The 19,781-nt window shown below is 42.4% G+C and overlaps 1 protein-coding gene across 2 annotated transcripts in view; it reads right to left on the bottom strand.

Moving 5' to 3' along the window:
- Positions 1–19,781, bottom strand: part of EXOC2 (exocyst complex component 2) — a 201,365-nt gene that overhangs the window by 97,177 nt on the left and 84,407 nt on the right. For both annotated transcript variants that reach the window (XR_010598715.1, XM_065584883.1), the window contains exon 12: positions 5,326–5,451. Coding sequence is in view for 1 of the 2 variants with exons in the window: in XM_065584883.1 (XP_065440955.1) it covers positions 5,326–5,451 (126 nt within the window). In the remaining variant the exon portion in view is untranslated. The remainder of the gene's footprint in view (positions 1–5,325; positions 5,452–19,781) is intronic.

The following is a 19,781-nucleotide window of genomic DNA, read 5'->3' as shown; positions in this document are numbered from 1 at the left end:
GGCCATGCTGAAGACGGGTTCAACTCGATAACAAACCAGAGCAGTGAGGACTGACGCATGTTCATTTTCATCATCTGAGTCAGATACCACCAGCAGAAGGTTGATTTTCTTTTTTGGTAGTTTGGGTTCTGTAGTTTCTGTATCAGAGTGTTGCTCTTTTAAGTCTTCTAAAAGCATGCTCCATAACTCATCCATCTCAGATTTTAGAAGGCACTTCAGATTCTTAAACCTTGGGTCGAGTGCTCTAGCTATCTTTAGAAATCTCACATTGGTACCTTCTTTGCGTTTTGTGAAATCTGCAGTGAAGGTGTTCTTAAAATGAACAACGTGTGCTGGGTCATCATCCAAAACTGCTATAATGACTGCACCACAACTAAGGTGGGGCAGAGTTTGTCTGGGGCTTACCTGAGAAGGACAGTTCTGCTTTATGGTGGCTGGGGGAGGGGGGAAGGAGGTCAGAAACTGCTGTAATAAAGGTGCTTGGTGGTCAGCTTTGAAGCAATGACTCATTCCCCCCCGCAGGAATGTGGGCTCTGAAGGGCATAAAGGTATGAAACCTGGGTGAGGCAAGTCTCTCTGTTCCACACAGCGAGTAAGCCAGCAAACAGGATCGTGAAGCAGCATGGCTCCAGGGGCATGGAGAAGGGTGAGCTCAGGAAAAATGGGGGCTGTTACTCCCCCAACCCCAGAGGCAGGGAAGGGCAAGCAGAGGCAAATTACAAGTAGGACACAAGGGGTGTGATTTAGCAAGTGAAGCTGCTGCTAGGTATCTGCTGCAGTCACTAGACAGCGGGGAGGGTGGAAAGAAAGGGAACTAGCATCCTCCTGCCCCAGGTACTTCCACCCATAGACAGGCTAGAAGTTGCAATTGGGGAGGGTGAATTGGCAAGCGAAGCTAGTCAGTGTCTGAAACAGTGTCTGGGAGGGGATGGAGGAGGGGAAGAGGGCGACAAGGGAATTTAACTGTTTCATGTACCAGCCATGCTGCAAGTAAATGTATGGGCTATCAGGCTGCAATTCAGGTTGCTGCTCAGGTGTCTGTACCTTTGCCAGAAAGGGGACAAGCAGAGGCAGCAGCTGCAGCACGGGGCAGTCCCAATGGAGCCCAAGGGCTGGAGGGGGACCCAAGGGAGACAGTATTGCTGCAGGGGTAGGGGGTGCTCACCAGTACAGTGGCTATTAATGCTCAGGGTGGTGTATTTAATAACCTAGGGCAGCCTCATGGACTGAGGGAGGGAAATGACGGAGGGGAAGCATCCACGCATGCAGGTGGGCAGGCTGTGTGGTCTAATGAGGTAGTCAACGGAGTTGTGCAGCAAATGGTCAGTGAAATTGTTTCTGAGGTTTTCTCCACAGCATTACAGTGCTTCCAAAGGGCACGAGGTCACCCAGAACCAGGATATTCTCCTCCACTGAACACAAGGGATGGCAGTAATGCTGATCCCAGGAGTGAGTGTGATCTGAACCAGACAGAGGTTGGGGGGATGGGTGGCAGAGGTGGTATCCAGCCTTCCAGCCTGGCAAGAGGTGGCAGTTGCAGGGGCCACAGCGAGGTGCAGGGACTGTGCTCAATCAGCCTGTCAGTGAGTTCACCTGAAGGGACAGGAGTGAGCCTATTGGGGTAGTGAATACTCTGGGTCCAGGAGTTGGAGGTCCAGAAGCCTGGGCAGATGTACCCAGAGGTGACACCTTCAGTGGGGGCACTGATGGTATTACACAGCTGCTGCAAGTTAATTTGCATTTACTGCAGCAGCTTCAGGCAGTTAGGTGTGAGGGGTCTGCACAGGGTAACAGGGCAGGCCCAGCATGGGCTCAAGTTTGGGCAGCAGAACAGGGACAGGCCCCCAGCAAGGGTAGTGAAGCCCGCCCCTGGGCACATGGGGACTCATCGGCCATCAGGGAATGTAACCTCATGGGACAGAGTAGAGACTCCGGGGGGGTCGAGGGGGAGCAACTATGAGGGAGCAGGGCTCTGCGGAACTCCCTCCATGCAGTCCTGAGTATGGTTCTGCCGGGGTGGCTGACCCGATAGTTCACCTACGCAGTACAACTAATGACAAAATCCTGAGAGGCGAATACGTGGATATATTATCCCTATTGCACAGGGAGGTGTTGACAGACAGTAAACATAGGCAAGGCAAGCAAAACAGCGAGCTGCCCAAGAGGCCAAGGGTGCCTAGAACATGGGAAAATTGGGAGGCTGCTTTCTTCATCTGTGCAGGTGTTATAGTATAGGCCTACCCAAAGAGGAGCCCTGCCTTGATTAAGTATATGGACATAAGTAGGCGGGCACAAAATGTGGGGCATGTCCTGGTTTAATTATGATGAGCAGTTTCAATTAAGGGCAGCAACACAAACTGGGATAAGGTGGGACATACCTCATCACACACAGTGGTTGAAGTGGATGATACCCAAGGGGCCAGGAGTTCACACAGACAGTGATTTGTTCATACCGCAGCAAGCTCGGGAGGGGCCCGAAGCGCATAATAATATTTGCTGGGCATTTAATGATGGTGGGTGTTTTCGAAGCACCTGTAGATACAGACATGTTTGCAGTACATGTTTTGGGACCCATTCAGCCCATTCTTGCCAGAACGGGAAGGGAAGATCACAGAGAGGAAACAGGAATGGGGGTGGCACAAGCGCCAACTGCAGGTTTGGCGTGGATGGAACAGGGTTTGGGACACAGAGCACAAGCTGGGGAGGGGGACAAGTGGTGCAATGGGCACGGGCTCCAACGCCAGTCAAGCTGGATGTGTTAAGGATTCTCCTATGGGATTACCCTAATAGGGCAGATGGGGCATATTTGTAGGAGGGGTATTCAGCAGGATTTTGGATCCCTTTTGTGGGAAATAAGACTCATTTGATGTCAAAAATGTAAAGTCAGTAGCTGGGATGGGACATATTGTTAAAAAAAAAAGATTGCACAAGAATTAAAGGAGGGCAGGATAGCTGGGCCATTTGATCGATTGCCTATAGCACATTTGAGAGTTTCCCCCCAAGAAGACCCCAGGGACATACCAATTAATTCATCACCTGTCATATCTACAAGGTGGCTCTGTTAATGATGGGATAGACCTGGCTCTACGTTCCATATGCTATTCCTCCATTGATGAAGCAGTTCATATCGTTGGGGTGCGTGGCCTGGGGTGCTAATGGCTCGTAGCCCACCTTAATCCTCTTACAAGGGTGGTGGATGGTAAGGTCCAAACCATGGGTTGGCTGATATTTAATTAACGCTTATTTTTTTAACAAGTGTCATCAGCATGGAAGCATGTCCTCTGGAATGGTGCCCGAAGCATGAACGGGCATACGAATGTTTAGCATATCTGACACGTAAAGACCTTGCAATGCCAGCTACAAAAGTGCCATGCAAATGCCTGTTCTCACTTTCTGGTGACATTGTAAATAAGAAGAGGGCAGCATTATCTCCTGTAAATGTTAACAACTTGTTTATCTTAGCGACTGGCTGAACAAGAAGTAGGACTGAGTGGACTTGTAGGCTCTGAAGTTTTACATTGTTTTGCTTTTGAGTGCAGTTATGTGACAAAAAATAAATCTACATTTGTAAGTTGCACTTTCACAACAAAGAGATTGCACTATAGTACTTGTTTGAGGTGAATTGAAAAATACTATTTCTTTTGTTTATCATTTTTACAGTGCAAATATTTGTAAGCAAAAATAATATACACTTTGATTTCAGTTAAAACACAGAATACAATATATATGAAAATGTAGAATACCATCCAAAATATTTAATAAATTTCAATTACACTTATTTAACAGTGTAATTAAAACTGTGATTGATTGTTTAACTTTTTTAATCTGATTACTTTTTTTGAGTTAATCACGTGAGTTAACTGCAATTAATCGACAGCCCTAGTAAAAAATGATTCTTCCTTTATGGCTCTTTATGCTGTATAAAAGATAGATTCAAAGTTTGTTTCCTACTTGGCTTGTTTTTAAACTCAGAAACAGCAAGACTTTATTTCTTGGCTTTTGTTGGATAGCTAAGCGGGATACTAACACCATAATAGAATGAAATCTTAGCTGTAGCTTCCTCAGCTTCTAAAGAAAAGGTGTGGATGTTGAATTTTTATACCAACTGTTCGTCAGAATTTGCCCTTACACAAAAACTAAAACAACCCCCCAACCCTACTACAAAGTTTTAAACTGGCTGACTAAAAGTTCTCTTCCCTGTAAGGAAGACCTGGATACAAAGATACAAATTCAAGTTTCAGCCACCAGTGATCTCACTACTCGGGGCTCAATGGGACTTAGGTCTGGTCTACACTGCGGGGGGGGGGGGGGGGGGAAGCTAAGTCAGTCTAAGTTATGCAACTTCAGGTACGCTATTTTCGTAACTGAAGTGACGTAATTAAAGCTACTTACCACGGTGTCTTCACTGCAGTAGGCTGACTGCTGCCGCTCCCCCATCGACTCTGCCTATGCTTCTTGCTCCGGTGGAGTACCAGAGTCGATGGGAGAGCATTCAGCGGTCGATTTATCATGTCTTCACTAGACACGATAAATCGACCCCTGCTGGATCGATTGCTCCGGAAGTAAGTGTAGACATGCCTTTAGACTCCCACATCATGGGAACTTAAAAAAAATTGGTTTTCATGTGCCCATCCAGTTCCTGGAAGATAACAGGGAACTAGGCTATGGACAGCCAGGTAAAATCAAGGCATGCAATCTTATTTTCCCTGTTGGGTTTATAGGATCACAGAACCAGGCCTGGAGGCGTTAAGTAACAGAGGAACATTTAAATGCAGCTGGGGTTCTTACTACAGAGACCAACAGACTGATATGATAAAAATAAGAAAGTAGTTCCTAATGTGCAGGGAAACTCAACATGGAAAGAGACTTTGTTGCCTTGACTGTAACTTGGAAAAGGAGACTTGGATTTGGACCTAGTTTTTATCTCAGTAAGGGGAAGACTGCTTTGGTCTGATGTTTTTTGCTTCAGTAGGAGGGGGATTTTTATTTAGGATTTTATCTATATGGTGAGGATAACTGTCCAGTTTTGTGGGCTCCTCCTTGACTGATCCCATCATGTAATAAGCACACACCCTTTTCACTTTGCAATTTACCTTTAAGAAACTTCTATATCTTTATAGAGTAGTAGAGACAGAATATGAAAATAACTTTCATAGACATATATTATTCTATTATGGACTGTGGCTCATTTTCTGTCAACACACTAAAACAATGAATATGATTACCCTCTGTCAAATTTTAATATTTGGGGAATACACAGTAAAAATACACAGGCCTAGGGATTTGTCAGAAGTAGATTTTTATATAAATGAAACTGATGCTTACTGTCATCACGACCCGACTGAAAGCTGCTGCCCCTTTTCAGCGAAGCAGTCTGACTGAGATGACCAAGTGGAGACGGACGCACATCACTGTCCAGGTCTAGCATGGGGCTATGTAGCAACGAATTGCCTGAAAGACAGTGACACAGTTATTAATATATTTTCTTATGGAACTCCAATTTCATTTGCAGAGGGACTGTGTCAGGTTCAAAATTATGTAATAAAAATATGTCTTCAACCTAAGAAAGAAATGATTGTTCATCCTGTGCAGTAAGTACAGTTCTTTGAGATGTGTCCCCCTCTGGGTGTTCACTCTAGGTGTGCTTGCGCTCCTTGCGCATCTGATTGGAGATTTCTCACAGCAGTGTTCATTCAGCCTGCGCATGTGTGCTAGTCAGCCCTGTGCCATTGTTATATAGCACTGTGTGGGTGAACTGCCCTCAGTTCCTTGTCTACCATGAAGACCTATAGCAGAGGGGAAATAGGGCGGATAGTGAAGCACCCATATGGACACATATCTCTAAGAACTACAGTTACTGCACAGGGTGAGCAACCATTTCTTCTTTTTCTTCTTCTTCTTCTTCAAGTAGTGTCCCTATGAGTGCTTCAGTCTCGGTGACTACCAAGCAGTTCCCCTTTAAGGAGGAGGGGGGCTTTGTAGTTGAGTCCAATACAAAACAGTACAACTGAGCCAAACACAGTATCGGAAGCAGAGTTGTGAGTTATTTCGTAGTGTTCAGCAAACGTATACATTGTAGCGGATTGACATAATTCCGTAATAATGGGCATGTTTTGACACATGCCATACAGATGGAAATGGACCGTGTAGAGAGAGTTCATATGTCCAAAGGAGCTTGAATATTATGAGATTCATTGCAAGGATTAATGCAATCAGTTATCTACATGGAAAATTTTTGATTAGAAATTGCAGACCCTTTTGATCTATCTGCAAGCAAGACAAACAATTTGGGAGTCTTTCTGAAGGTTTAGTCCAGATAGAAGGCCTGGGCTCTTCTGATGTCAAGGACATGCAACAGTGCCTCTTGTTTATCTAGGTGAGGTTTAGTGTGGAACACTGGCAGGTGAACAGGTTGGTTAATATGGAACTCGGAGGAGACTTTAGGTAAAAATTTGGGGTGTGATCACATGACTTTGTCCTTAAAAATACTGTGAAGGGGAGGCATGACATACAGGCCCTTATTTCCCCAACCCATCACGTTGACATGATGGCTATCAGGAATGTCATTTTCATTGATAAATGGAGAAGTGAGCAGGTACCCATCAGTTCAAACAGTGGTGATGTAAGGCATTTAAGACTAGACTCAGGCCCTAAAGCGAAATAGGATGCTTGACTGGGGGGAAAAGATTTACGATCACCCTGAGGAACCTCACTGTCATTGGGTGGGCAACAGTGAAAGAATTCTCTGTTGGAGAATGGAAAGTCATGACGACTGCCAGGTGGACTCTAACAGAGCTCACTGATAACCCCAAACTTTTTAGTGTTAGGATATAGTCCGGTACATCTGGTAGTGATGAGGTCACGAGTGAACTATGTTTGAGGTCACACCAACAGACAAATCTGGTCCATTTTTTGAGAGTATATGTAGTGAGCAGACAGTCTTCTGCTGTGTAATAAAACTCTCTTTAACTCTTCTGAGCAGGTCATTTCTAACCCCACAAACCATCGACCAATCACACTTTGAGACAAAGCACTCCAAGACGGGTGAAGGATTTTCCCGCTTTCCTGAGAGAGGAGATGAGAAAAGGCCTGGAGAGTGACTGGTGAGCAAACAGCCAGCTGATTCAGGTAAGGAAGCCATGTTTGTCTGGGCCAGGTTGGAACTATAGGATGACTCTAGCTTTGTCCTTTTTTATTTTGAGTAGAACTTTGGCTATTAGAGGAGTCAGTGCAAATGTGTACAGTAGATTCGATGACCAGTGAAGGTGAAAAGCATCCCCTAGGTACTGGGGACCCATCCCACCTCTGGAGGAAAACTGGGCACATCTCTTCTTTATTGCTGTGATGAATAAGTCTATTGGGGGGCAGGGCATTGCTGGTATATGTGGAGTAACATGCTGGAATCTATTTCCCACTTGTGGTCTTGAAAGCAGTACCTGCTGGGTGTATACACGGTCACACTCTGAAGCCCTGGAAGACAGGCAGCTGTGATGACGATCTGATTGCATATGCAGGTGGATATGCATGAATTCCAAACCTTGAGAGCCTGGGCGCAGCAGGGGGGATCTTGCTCCTCCTTGCTGGTTGATATAAAACATGTGTGACATATTGTCTGTCAAGATCTTTATGTACTTGTCCCTGATTAGTGGTAGAAACTGGAGACAGGCATATCTGATCACTCTCAGTTCCAGGAGATTGATGTGTAGCGTGGTTTCTTGCAACATTCACTTGTCCTGGGCTGTGAGAGTGTCCAGATGCGTTCCCCACTCTAGCAAGGACATATCCATCGTTAATATGACCTTTCGGGACTTCCGTGCAAACATTGTGATGGTCTTTCCACCAATGGAGGGATTCCTTTATGCAGGCGGGTATGTAAAGTAGAATATTTAAACTGTGTCTGATGAATAAACAGTACCAAGCCACCCTTGAAGGTAGTCTTGTGTGGTCTACGATGAAGGTACCAGCTGCCACATGCCCCAACAACTGAAGACTGTTCTTGACCCGGGTTTGAAGGCTGAGCTGGATTGTATTGGTTATGTTGGAAAGAGCCACAAACCTGTGCAGTGGGAAGGTAGGCTCTTGCCATTACTGAATCGAGATGAGCTCCTATGAATTCTAAGTTTTGCACAGCGGTTAAAGGGAATTTTTGAATGTTCAATTGTAGGCCCAATTTGAGGAAGAGTTTTATGGCTTTGGAAGTAGTAGACTGTGAAGTTAGTTCCAGGGAGCAACACTGCAGTAGCGAATAATTTAGGTAAGGGAACACTAAAATACTTTGCCTGTGGAACTGCCTCACTACTATTGACATGATCTTTGAAAAGACCCTTGGGGCAGATGATAGACCGAAAGGGAGCACCCTGTACTGAGAGTGGCCCTGACCAACAGTAAAATGTAGGAATTGTTTGTGAGATAGGCAGATCGCAATGTGGAAATATACATCCTGAAGGTTGAGGGCCGAGAACCTATCTCCTTGATCTAGTGGCGGAATTACTGGTTCAAGTGTCACCATTTTGAATTTTTGTGTCTTCACATAAGTGATGAATAGCCTCAAATCTAGGCTTGGTCTCCACCCACCACTCTTTTTTGGTACCAGAAAGTGCCTGGAATAAAATACGTTTTCTGTGTACTGCACGGGAATTGATTCTATAGCACTCATGCATAGGAGAGAGTCTATTTCTTGACAAAGCAAGCTCTTGTGAGAGAGGTCTCTGAAAAGGGAAGGGGAAGTCAGGTTAGTTGGTGGACGAATAGTAAAGTGGATGGTGTACATTGTGGAGATGATCTCCAAAACCTATTTCTCTGAAGTGATTGATTCCCAAGCTCACCTGAAGTGGTAAAAGCAGTTTCTGAAGGGAAGAATGCAGGTGAATTGGTGCAACTAGTAAGGATGAGGATGGTAATTCAGACCCTTGACCAGCTTGTCAGAATTGTTGCTTGGAGGTGGAAGGGTATGAGGTCGAAGGCTGAGAGATAGATGGTTTCAGTCTCTGGAATTTCTCTCTCTTCTGATATGGCTCATATGACCTCTAGGAGGTCAGGAATTGGGCAGGGGACAGGATCTTTGAGCCATATGGGAGTTGCTAAACCTTCTCTTGTAGGCAGATGTATAGATCCCAAGAGTGCAAAGTAGATCTGGAGTCCTTTAATGTGCGCAGAGATTCATCCAAGCTGTCTGCAAACAATTTAGACCAATCAAAAGGGAGGTCTTCCACCGTATTCTGGATCTCCTGTGGAAATCCAGAGAGATGGAGACAGGAAGTCCATCTCATAACTACCGCTATAGAGACTGAATGGGTGAGATCTGCAGGGAGTTGGCAATTTTCCTGATCAGATTCTGAAACTGCTTAAAACCATTTGCAAAGATGGAGGAGGCGTAACTGCTTCATCCAGAGATGAAGAGGAGATGACGGCTGAAGGAGAGACCTCTTCATCCATCTCTAGCTTCCTGCTCCTCAAAGATTTCTTCTTGAGGATCATGTCTCCTGGAAAGGGCAGATGATGAAGGCTGCCTAGCTATCTATGACTGTGGTGCTCAAAACCCTGGAAAATTGATGGCAATAGGCCGCCCAAGGGTCCCAGTAAGACAAGGTGGTGGTCCATAAGGATAGGAGGGGGCACCCATTGGTGCTCAGACCAGTGAGTTGGTGGTTGCGCCCTTGTGTCACAAGTGGTTATAGGCTTATCAGACACTTCTGGAAAGGGGACCTCTGTAGGGGTGAGGAGAGCCTTAGACCAATATTTGGGAAACTGAGGCAAGGCCTTCATCAGAGTCCTCCTCCTCAAACTCACTGTAGAATGGTGGAGCAGCCTGAGAAATTTAGGGTGAAACCATAAGTACCAGGTGAATTTCTGGCAATCTTGATAACCTCAGTACCGAAAATATGTTGGAGTCAAGCAATGGAGAATCGGGTATCTTGAGTACAGCCAGGTCTCAGGGAAAACGAAACTCCTGTGGTACCGAGTATGCTGTCATTACTGAGTCCATGGTTTGCACAGAGATAATAGTGGCCGAGGGAGCAGATGGTACTGTGAATCTCAGTCACTCTGAGGAAACATGGTAGGAGCCCAAGTCGGTTTCTTCGGTACTGATGAAGCAATGGAAGAGCTCCTCTTGATACTTCAGTCCACTGATGGTACTAATGATCTCGCCTGACCAAAAGCTTTGCCCTCTTTCAGTCTAACGGTGCCCTTGGTACCTGAGAAAGCAGCAGCTTCATGGGGACCAGACTGGAGAGCAGATGGCGCTGAAGTAACTGAAGACACTGACAACCTTGGTTTTTTTGAGGTAGATTCTATACCTGGTAAACACAGGACATGGGCTTTGGAAGACTTATGAGAGGAGTTTTGGGTCTTCCTCTTAGATGTCCTCCAGGAGTGTGGCTCTGAGACAGTGGAGGCAGGAGACTTGCTCAGAGACTGGTGTACAAGAGGGGTCCCTTGGCTGGGTCAGAAGCTGGCATAGTGAGCTCTCCATCATGAAGAGACAAAGTTTGATCTCCCTGTTTTTTTCTGGCTCTAGATTTCAATATGAGACAGAAGTTACACTTCTGGCAATGTATGATTCCCCGAGGCAGCGGATGCACTGGGAGTGTTGGTTGTTTACCGGGACTGCCTCAGGCACAATACACGTTTGAAATTGGGAGAACCAGGCATAACCTCTCAGTGAATAAGAACAACCTTATCTACTAATATCTATCTATCTATCTATCTATATATATATATTATGTTTTAAAATGTTTAATACTTTTTTTAAAACTAGAAAGCTAATGTTACTGCTAATTACACTAAGAACTACTATAAACTTAGTAGTACAATAAAAACTGGGATGCAGTTGAGGCAATCTCAACAGGGACAACTGCCAGAGCTCCGTCTCAGGCTGAGGAAAGTGAGAAGGAACTGAGGGCAGTTTGCCTGTTCGCTGCTATATAATAATGGCATGGGGCAGGAGGCTGACTAGCACACATGTGCAGAATGAATGGACATTGCTATAAGAAATCTCTGCTCAAAGGTGTAGGGGGCGCAAGCGCACCTAGATTGGAGAACCCATAGGGGCATTACTCGAAGAAGAACAATTCCTTACCTTACAGTAACTGGTTCTTCAAGATGTGCTGTCCACATATATTCTACTGTTGCTGCGCATGCACCCTGTGCAATCTAGTTCAGATTCTTTTGACTAGCAGTGTCTGTTGGGGACCAGGCCTAGGGAATAAAGGATGGGGCAATCTCAATCCTCCTTCAATTCCTTTACCATTACAGAACCCAAGTGTTATGACTTGTAGCAGTGGGATAGATGGGCAGGCCATGGAATATATCTGGACAACACATCTTGAGGAACCACAGTCACTGTAGGATAAGGAACCGTTTCTTCTTCTTTAAGTGCTTGTCCATACATATTCCACTGTGATTAATTTAACAGAGGTGGGTGCTACCAAATTATAGCAGACTGCCAGGTCTACTATAGTTAAGGTTAAGACCAACTTTCTGTTTAAAGCTCAAATCTTCTGAGGGCTCTAAAATCCTCATGGTTACTCAGACTGCCCTTAAATCTGGTTTGCCTCATGGGGGCATATGAAGACCTAAATAAATAATCCTCTGAGAACTGGAAGGAATGCTGTTCAAGCCTGATTAACTGCTCTAGGTTTCAGAACATTTATATGAAGATGAGCTTCCTGATGAGATGAGAGGACTTGAGTTTGTAAGTTGTCTAGCTCCCCATCCTATATTGGAGACATCTGTTTCTAGAGTCTTGGGTGGTAAAAGTGCAGAGCAGCGTACTCCCTTACAAAGCTTTTCAGAATCCTTTTATCAGTTTAAGGACAATAGGGCTTCTAGGGTGACCTGCAACTTCTTTTCTAGGTGATATGTGATGAGCGGATATACTGACTTCAACTATTCTTCTGTGTAACAAAGTCTGGCATACTGAGTTACGCAAGTGCAGGAGATCATGTGCCCTGGAAGCCTGAAGCAATGTTGAAGGATGTACCTGCAGTTGACTCTGTACTATGCTGCAGAATCTTCTTTGGTAAGCAAGCTTTTGTTGTGCCTGAGTCAGAGACTACACCCTCCCTACAAACTGTATTCTTTGGGATTGTCTACACTAGGGGGGGAGATCGATCTAAGTTATGCAACTTCAGCTATGTGAATAATGTAGCTGAAGTTGACGTACTTAGATCTACTTACCACGGCATCTTCACTGCCGTGTGTCAATGGGAAACGCCCTCACATCAATTCCCCTTGTGCTTCTCGTTGAGGTGGAGTACAGGAGTCGATGCTAGAGTGATCAGGGGTCGATTTATCGTGTCTATACTAGACGAGATAAATCAACCCCCGCTGGATCGATCGCTGTCCGTCGATCCCAGCCAGTAATGTAGACATGCCCTTTGAGTGGGAACTAAGAGTAATTTCTCCTTATTGGCTCTAAGTCCTAGAGAGGCAAAGAGACCGAGAATCTGCTTAATGGAATCAGCAGGAGATTTCCCTTGAGTAAGCCAGACATCCATGAATGGCTAAACTATGGCTCCCTGCTTTCTCAGGTAATATGCCACTATAACTAGACATTTGGTGAATACCCCTAGTGCCATTGATAGTCCAAATGGCAGAACCCTGAATTGGTAATTGCAGTTGCCTACTTGACATTTTAGATCTCTTCTGTGGGCAGGATGGATGGCTATATAGAAATAAGCATCCTGAAGGTTGAGAGCTGCATACCAGTCGTGTGGATTTAGGGAGGGAATCACAGAAGCTAGAATTACCATCCTTATCCTGAAATTGCTGATGAAGTTGCTCTGATATCTTCAAATACAAAACTGGGCGCCATTTCCCATTTTTCTTTTGTATCAGAAAATAGTGGGAATGTAACCTCTTCCCTGAGAATTCTGGTGAAACTTCTTCTACTGGTCCAAGAGATAGAAATCACAAGGGATCTCTGACAAGGGATGAGGAAAGTCTGGAACTGAATGGAATATCCCACCTCTACTACCTCCGTAGCCCAATAGTCTGTTGTTACGGTACTCTAAACCCCATGAAAATGAAAGAGATGGCCTCCAAATGGGGCTGAAATAATAAGATGATCTATTAGAAGTCATTCACAGCTCCCAACTGAGGAGTAAAATTTGCTGCCTTGACGATGTCATAAGGTGTGAAGATTATGCATGGGAAGTTAATGTTTTCTTCGTCTGGAACCTTTGATACTTTTTTGGAGGTACAGAATGTCTGAGTTTAGGGCAATAAGACTTCCTAGGGTAAGACTAAGGCCTAGATAATTTTCTTGTCAATGCAGGAGTACACACCACTAAAAATCTCAGGGTTGCTCACAAGTCCTTTTAGGAAAGTAAGGCCTCATCCATTTTCTAAGTAAATATGTCACATTTCTCAAAAGGCAGGTCACACCCCTCAAAATGCAGGCCCTCTATGGTACCTTGTACGTCCTCGGGTATGCTGGATGCATGTAGCCAGTAAGACGTTCTCATGGCAACAAAATTTGTCATGGACCTGGAGATGGTATCAGATACTTCCAAACAGGCAACTTGTGATGTATGTCCTACAAGTTGCTTCTCTGAAATCAAACACTTACTTTCTTTCCATGCTGCCTGTGAGACTTTATCAGAAAATTTAGAGGTGTTATTATAATTTAATTAGTCTTATTTCTCCAGCATGGCTTGGTAATTGGCTATTCTCATGTGCGACCTGGCAGATAAGTAATTCTTGTATCCAAATATGTCTGATTTCTTAGGCTCTAAATCGGGGTAGATTTAGGACCTTGAGGCTTCATTCTTTCATGGATCACTGATACCACACAGGATCCTGAAGCAGAATTCATATAAAATTGTATGAGAGCTGCAGAAGTTTACTCACTGTATTGCATTGCACTTTTGCATGTTGGTGCCAGACAGGCAGCTGTCTGCTGGAGTAATTTAGCATCCAGTAAGCCTTCATTAATTGGCACTGCTAAATGACCCAGCGTGGTGGTATGAGTGGTGTCCAGGAGCTTGCTAACTTCCCCTTGGATCTCCAGCGTGTTAGTTATTCTTCTAAATAACTCCTGAAATTATTTGTAATCATCTAGCTGTGAAGTTAATGCAACTACAGCTTCATCAGGAAATGACAAAGAAATGGGTGCTGGGATCATCAACTTGCAACTCTTTGTCAAAACTGTCAGTAAGATGTTTGGCAGTAGGAGCTGGTTCCCTAGTAGTTCATAATGCTACTCTACGTGGTGGTGGTAGTGGAGATATGGGTCACGGAAGCTGATCTCCTTGCAGACTGAAAGCCTCACTGGAGCACAGTAAGGGCAAGCTGCTGGTATGTATAAGGAACAGAAGGCCATGGTGGAGGATAGTAACGGAAAGCATTGCTGTCAGTTTTAGAGCTAGGATATTGGTAATAAGACCTAGACTCCCTATCAGAGGTATGGCATCTAGACCCCAGGAGAGAACTCTGATTTCTCCATGAAGAACATCTTCCTATGTGCCTCCCTAGCTTTTTGTGTTCTCTTTCAGAACAACTTATGAACAGAGCACCTGTCAACAACTGCCCTTCTCCCAAGTACAATAAGCACCTAGAATGCCCACCATTGAGGGCCGCTCATGAAAAGCAATTCTTAAAGCGTGGAGACTTCTGACCCACCATATAGGAAGGAACCAGTACAGGGTAAGTCTAACAGGGAAAAACAAATTTCTTAACAAAAAGGAAATGAATCACTCAACTAATGAACTAATACCACTATCCATAGCTATTTACAAACAAAGAGAGGGCCACATAGTGGGTGAGAGCTCAGACGCAGCAAAATTCCAAGTTGAAGCTATGGGTGGTGAAAAGGAACTATGAGGCGGTTGAGGTCGTCCTCCCCTTTATACCCTTGGCAGGAGGACTGTCATGGCGCAAGTACAGCCCCCGAAGGACACTGCTGGCCAAAAAAATCCAAACTGAAGTGCACAGGGCACTAACAATGGAATATATATGGACCAGCACTTAAAGAAGAACAGTATAGGTATGTCTATACTGCAGCTGATTCCCAGCGCAAGTAGAGAGACCAGTGCTAGCGCTGCTCAAGCTCAAGATTTGAATAGCAGTGTGAACACTATAGCATCGGGGGTGGCTGAGGCTAACCACACAAGCTCAGATTGTAGCGGGTGGGCAGGCTGGGATTCAGATAGCTAGCATTAGCTGCCATCCAAATTGCAACATCCATACTGCTATTTTTAGCATGCTTGGTCAAGTGGAGTTAACGCTAGTTTGTCTACCCACACTGGGAATCACACTTCCTAACTGCAGTGTAGCCGTACCCAATGTTACTAGCATCATCTTAATATATTATAAAGACTGGAAAAAAATCTAATCTATTTTTTACTTTTATTGCTCTTTGGTAACTTTTTGCCCGTTTCTCTCAGCTTGGATAATGAAAATAAGAATCAGCTTCATATGCAATTTCAAAACCCTTTTCACTTTCAGATTCTCAAGAATTACATAGGCACATGTGAATTGCCATATCTGCTCAAGTGAGGGATCCAACAAGTCCAGTGTCCTGTCCTGAGATTCTCATATAATCACTTGACTCCACAAGCTGCAGCTTTTAGAAAGACACAAAATCAAGTATGACTCATGATAAAAATCAGTAGAGTTGGCAACACAGATTCCTGGTATTTATTTATTTAGTGATTAGGGATCTAATCCTGCAATGAGCTCTGAAAGGAGAGAACTCCTCGGTCTCTTCAATGAGGCTGTGCATGGGTGCAAAGCTCATTGCAGGATCCCATGCTAAACACAAAAGGTAATATATTGCTGTTTAGTGATAAAATGTATACCTAAAAATGAATAGCATTTGCCACACAGAAGATTTACATTGGTAATGGAACATTAAACTTTTTACATTCCCCGACTTTGTGATCTTACCTATTGTACCTCCACATTGCTTTATTATACTGTTTTGCATTTAATTTGTATTTCACTTAGATTAATTCAACTTTGTGGATTCTTTACCATAATTTTTCCACTTTTAGCAATATAGACATTGTAGCGGTGATACAGGTATATTACATATAGTCGTAAAATCTATAGTTCCATGGTACATTTGAATATGAGAGTTCGTTTAAAATAATTCACCACAATATAAGGAATAATTGGCAAAGAAAATGTACAAGGGCAAACATTTTTAAAATAGGCACGTACAATGTAAATGCAAACAGTTAATCGTGCATGTAAAATATGCAATTGCACAGGCAAAAGATCTGTGACTGGATATGCAATTTTTCACATTCACAACTTATATGCCTATTATTTTTTTAAAAGGCATACCCAAATGTTCTAATTTTAGAATAACAACATCTGTAATAACATTTTAGCAACATTTGTGGAATTAAATAATCTGAATGGGGTGAATTTACTCTCGCACACAGAATGAAAACCCAAACAATATAAAGGGGTAAGTACAAATTATGTAATACATTTTCCCCCAAGACCAAAGAAGGAACGCTATAGCACAGAAGATGCTGTGAAATTCTAAAAGCTTAACATAATTATTTGGTATCAATATAAGCTTTTCCGTTGACTCCACTTCTAGGATTCAAACACATAAAATGCAAATTTTCTGAAACGTCAAGAAGAAGAAATATCAAAGGGGTGGCCACGTTAGTCTGGATCTGTAAAAAGCAACAAAGAGTCCTGTGGCACCTTATAGATTAACAGATGTATTGGAGCATAAGCTTTCGTGGGTGAATACCCACTTCGTCAGAAGCATGGTAAGGCAATTCAAAGTTATTTAGTTGGCATAAATATTTCCAGTTAAATGTGCTTTTTAATATATTTTTTAAATTAGCACTGTTTTCTCTAACACATAAGCCACCTTTTCACATATAGGAGAAAGTGAAAATATCATGCTTTAACATATTGAAATAGATTTCCTGCCCTCACCATCCACATACCTTCTAAATGTGAGACAGTGTCTATTCAACTGGCATAATTATTTAAGAAAATGATCTTTAGGCAAGTTCACTTAAAATAGCGTGCCCAATATTACACAGATGTGTCTGAAAGTTGTAAAATTCTGTTGTCACTGATACACTACAAAAACCCAAATGATTTATTTATTCACCAACAGAAGACAGTGTAAAGAATACTCTCTTTTTCCACTAGAAACCACATCATCAGGTTGTGGTGGTACCAGGAAAAGAAAGTTTAACATGAACTAATTTCTTAATTGGGTGTCTGACATTATAAGCAAGTATAACAGAGCAGCAGGGAACAACAGCAGCACATATACCTCCAGGACTAATAAACATCTGGAGTACATTAGCAAAGCCGATCTTGCTCTGAACTGACCAGAAGATAGCGCTTGAAGACTGCATACTAAACATAAATCTTGAAAAGTGGAAGTTAACTTACAAACAAGTTTTCTCCCATATTCAACTCCTTCTCTCTAGGAGCACAAGTACTAGGTTAGCCATGGAATATAACACAATGGATTATTTTAAGAGCAAACTATGGAATGGAGATATTAATGTTCAGTAAATATTTAAAACCCCAAAAGAAATGACTGTGATTACAAGTTTACTTTTTTTATACACATTCTACAATTTTTAACCTGAGATTCTTAGTATTTTATGTTTGAGTTTCAAGAAATTAAGGGCTTCACATTGCAGGAACAGGTTTTAAGATAGTGTATATGCAGCATAAATACACACTCCTGACATACAATCATATCTTTGATGGCACAGAAATATTTTGTTCCAAAACACAGTATCTGTGTAGAGCATATTTGTTAATGACTACAGTGCCAAAGTGTATATTTAACTAAAGGGACCCAGAAAAATAAAGATTTAAATTAAAATGTAGTACATTCTCCCCAACTACCCAACCACGCTAACAGACTGCAAATGTAATTAAAGCCTTTTTATATCTACAACTGTAAAACCATGAAAAGATCAAATAAAGCAGAATTTGTAACTGAAGATTTTTATATTCATTACTCCAGGATTTTAAAGTCACTTTTTAATATTTTACTATACTATTTGAATATAAAATATACTACAATATGTATTTTACACCACATATATTTACAGTGATAAAGTGGCATAAAATAATATTAGAATGATTACATTTGAGATTTACACACACACGCTCTGCGCTCAGCACCTCTCAAAATCAGGCCTGGCATATAAAGCAACTGTATGTCTTGTGAGGACATCTACTACACTTAGGCATACACTTACTGTATAGTAAGTAATTCTGAATATATTCTTCAGTGCATGCTCCTATAACTGGGACTAGAATTTTCTCTATATATATTAATAAAAACATATATGTATGCTATATAAACACATTTGCATACAGTGTGCACTATGGATTATGCATATATACTATATATCCAGCATGTTACTATGTGTCAATTCATTGAAGCTCTACAGGCAATATACTTAAAAAGTAGTTTTGCTGTAGTCTACAAACTGGTCAACAATTTAAACCCTGTAAACAATTACTTAATTTCTGTATTTTAAAACTTATTTGTGAAACTATTCTGCAGCAAACGTCTGTTCCGTAAAATTCTCTGTACCTTGACTTTATTTGTTCTTTTTCTCTATAACAATGAGATTTTGTCTCTGAGCCACCTTTAAAGGGGGCCTCATTTCTGCATCAAATTGTACCTGGCATGTCATTCAAGTAAAATTCAATTAAAATTCTTTAAAAGGATTTCAGAAGAAGTATTGATTGAAGTTTGGCTCTATTGAGGAATATTATTTCTCCTTGGATTGAAAAAGCAACTTCTAATGAGACATGTTACAGCTCAGTTTTAGTAATTTTTCAATCTGAAGAATTACAATTTTCCTTTATAAGCCAACATGCCAGACTATACTTAAACAACAGACTACTGTATATATGGTATGCATATGTGTAAAATTTAAGAGGGCTCTGCACATGTGTAACTAGGTGAATATAGTTACTGTATTTTCTCATCCTTTATGTCTCTTATAGCGAGCTTTCTCACAGGCCACAACAGTGTGAGGGTATACTGATCTATAGCCTCCGGACTCTCTGAAGGGCGGCAGACTTCCTTACCACCCTTAAACACCTTTGAACATTTTTTCCTGTGCACAGCGGGCCCTTGTCCTGTGCTACAGCCCGACCACCCACTGTTGCTTGTTGACCAAACATGCAGTGCCTGGAGCCTGCACTGACACAACCAGGATAGGATTCCTTTCAAGCACACCGCATAGAAGAATTTCAATTTTCTGAGCCAAGAAATTAAGGGAGTACTACGAATTCCCTTAAAATTAACCTGTTTCAAGATATAAGTTACTATGTTTTGTTTGCTCTCAATACTCTCTCATATATATTTAGAACTATGACAGATTTCACATGGTCAGTAAGTAAAAATACAAAACATTCCATTCAAACAAAACAGGAAAACCTGGCAGTTAGTAGATTGGGGTTCTCCTACATCACAACCACTGATATTTCTAGAATATGTTTAAAAACAAATGGTGCAAAAAGGTTTTATACTTAAAATAGCAATTTGTATACAGAAAGAAAACAGATTTGGCATAACAAATAAGAACTTCAGAAATACTCTTCATTTTCAAAACTCAGTACCTAGAGTTAGACACCTACATAAAAGTGACTTTGTTTTTACTGGTCTATTTTAGTGGAGCTGAAGTTTTTGGCATCCTTGACAGTCAGCCCACTTTTATTTAGTCACCTAAACAAGGATTTAGGAGACTAATTTTGGCACTGGGGGAAATTTAGCAACTGAAGCCAATGGGAATTTTACCATTGATTTCAATGTGGCC

The sequence above is a fragment of the Chrysemys picta genome, chromosome 2 (assembly GCF_011386835.1).
Source record: "Chrysemys picta bellii isolate R12L10 chromosome 2, ASM1138683v2, whole genome shotgun sequence".
Lineage (NCBI taxonomy): Eukaryota > Metazoa > Chordata > Testudines > Emydidae > Chrysemys > Chrysemys picta.
Note: the sequence above shows the minus strand (reverse complement) of the source record. Positions and strands in the feature narration are given on the sequence as shown.